The sequence below is a fragment of the Alosa alosa genome, chromosome 21 (genome assembly GCF_017589495.1).
Source record: "Alosa alosa isolate M-15738 ecotype Scorff River chromosome 21, AALO_Geno_1.1, whole genome shotgun sequence".
NCBI classification, from domain to species: domain Eukaryota; kingdom Metazoa; phylum Chordata; class Actinopteri; order Clupeiformes; family Clupeidae; genus Alosa; species Alosa alosa.
The window spans coordinates 28,399,406-28,401,905 of NC_063209.1; the positions used below are offsets into that span (position 1 = coordinate 28,399,406).

Consider the following 2,500-nt stretch of genomic DNA (forward strand, 5'->3'; position numbering starts at 1 on the left):
GACACACACATACATAACACACACACAATGTTGTCTTTATAATCCCTTGGTTCTTCCACTATGATAATAATAATAATACTAATCATAGATATGGGTTGTCTCACTTTCAACTATGTAGAGACTTAAATACAAACACACACACACACATTTCCTCTAGGCCAAGTTAGGTAGCTTGCTCGTAGGTGTGTGTGCATGTAGCGCTCAAGTGTGATTACTTTGGCAAGTCAGTATGGGAGTGTGTCTTCCCCAGACTAGTGGCTATCTGAACCTGCTGGCCAACTGCATAGACAACTTCACTCATGGCCTGGCGGTGGCTGGGAGCTTCCTGGTCAGCAGAAAGGTGAGTGCACACACAGCTCCTACCTGATTGCCTGCTCCTCAGAAGTTTGGGTGTGGTTCATCTGTTCTTCTTTTCCGTCTGTCTGTGTGTCTGTCTCTCTTCTATCTGTGCTTATCAGCTGTCTGTCTGTCTGTCTGTCTGTCTTTCTCTTCTATCTGTGCTAATCAGCTGTCTGTCTGTCTCTTCTATCTGTGCTAATCAGCTGTCTGTCTGTCTGTCTTCTATCTGTGCTAATCAGCTGTCTGTCTGTCTCTTCTATCTGTGCTAATCAGCTGTCTGTGTGTCTGTCTCTCTTCTATCTGTGCTAATCAGCTGTATGTGTGTCTGTCTCTCTTCTATCTGTGCTAATCAGCTGTCTGTCTGCCTGTCTGTCTGTGCTGGGAGTCGTGGTGTTCCTGAACACTCTGTGGAGTCCACACAGGACTGGGGAGAATAGTGGACAAAATGGGCAGAATGCAGGACGCGCGCGCACACACACACACACACACACACACACACACCCAGTACCGATGATGCGTGTAGAGACACACTCTCTCTATGACAAGGTTATTTAAGACATTTGGTGTGTGTGTGTGTGTGTGTTGGAAGTCCAGGTGGACAACCATAAGGCTGACAGCATGGGCCGTGGGAGTTTTAGAGGAAGCACAAAATGTATTACTAAAACACACACACACACACACATATATATACGCTCACATACACACACATGCACACACACACACACACACACACACATACGCTCACATACACACATACGCACACACACACACACACACACACACACATATGCTGTACACACACACACACACACACACACACACACACACACACACACACACACACACACACACGCTCACATACACATATACGCTCACATACACACACACACACACACACACACACACATATACGCTCACATACACATATACGCTCACACCATCACACACACACACACACACACACACACACACCACACACACACACACACACACACACACACACACACACACACACACACACACACACACACACACACACACACACACACACACACACACACACACATAAGCACACACACACACACACACATTACCACACACACACACACACACACACAAGGGGACATTACATAACACACACACACACACACACGCTTCACACACACACACACACACATACGCTTACATAGCACACACACACACACACACACAAAAAAGCACACGCCACACACACACAAGCATTTAAGCAGACACACACACACACGCTCACACACACCAAAGACACACATATGCAAGCATACACACACACACATTACACACACACACACACACACACAGACAAGGCAGACACAAGACACACACACACATAAGGTGACACACACTTGTAGCACACACACACACACACATACACATACATATATAGTAAGTATTATTACATACACATATATGTTGGGCACATACACATACATATATAGCACATACATACACATATAGGCATACATACATATTATTATTATTACATATATAAGTATTACATATTATTATTATATATATATATACATATTATTATTATATAGTATATTACATATTATTATTATTACAGGTACATACAGGTATATACATATACATAAGTATATTACATATTATTACATATATATAGTATATATTACATATATACATATATACATACATACATATGTTGTTGTACACACACACACACACACACACACACACACATATAAGTATACACACACACACACACACACATATGTTGTACACACACACACACACACACACACACACACATACACACATATGTTAAGCATACACATTATTATTATTATAGCAGCACACACACACATATATATATTACATACATATATGTTGTACATTACACACACACACATTATTATATATATTATATAGTATTATATGTTGTATACACATACATACATATGTTGTATACACACATACATACATACACATATATTATTATATAGTATATATTATTATTATTATTACACATATTAACATATATATATATACACACATATATGTTGTATACATATACATATTACATATTATTATATATATATATATACATACATACACATATAGTATATATACACATATTATTACACATACATATATAGTATATACA

General features: G+C 39.2%; 1 protein-coding gene across 1 annotated transcript in view; it reads left to right on the forward strand.

Annotated features, from left to right (window-relative positions):
- Positions 1–2,500, forward strand: part of slc39a13 (solute carrier family 39 member 13) — a gene marked incomplete in the record, with an annotated part of 25,140 nt that overhangs the window by 14,478 nt on the left and 8,162 nt on the right. Inside the window, 1 exon segment of the mRNA XM_048230785.1 lies at positions 251–340. Within this exon segment, the coding sequence (XP_048086742.1) occupies positions 251–340 (90 nt within the window).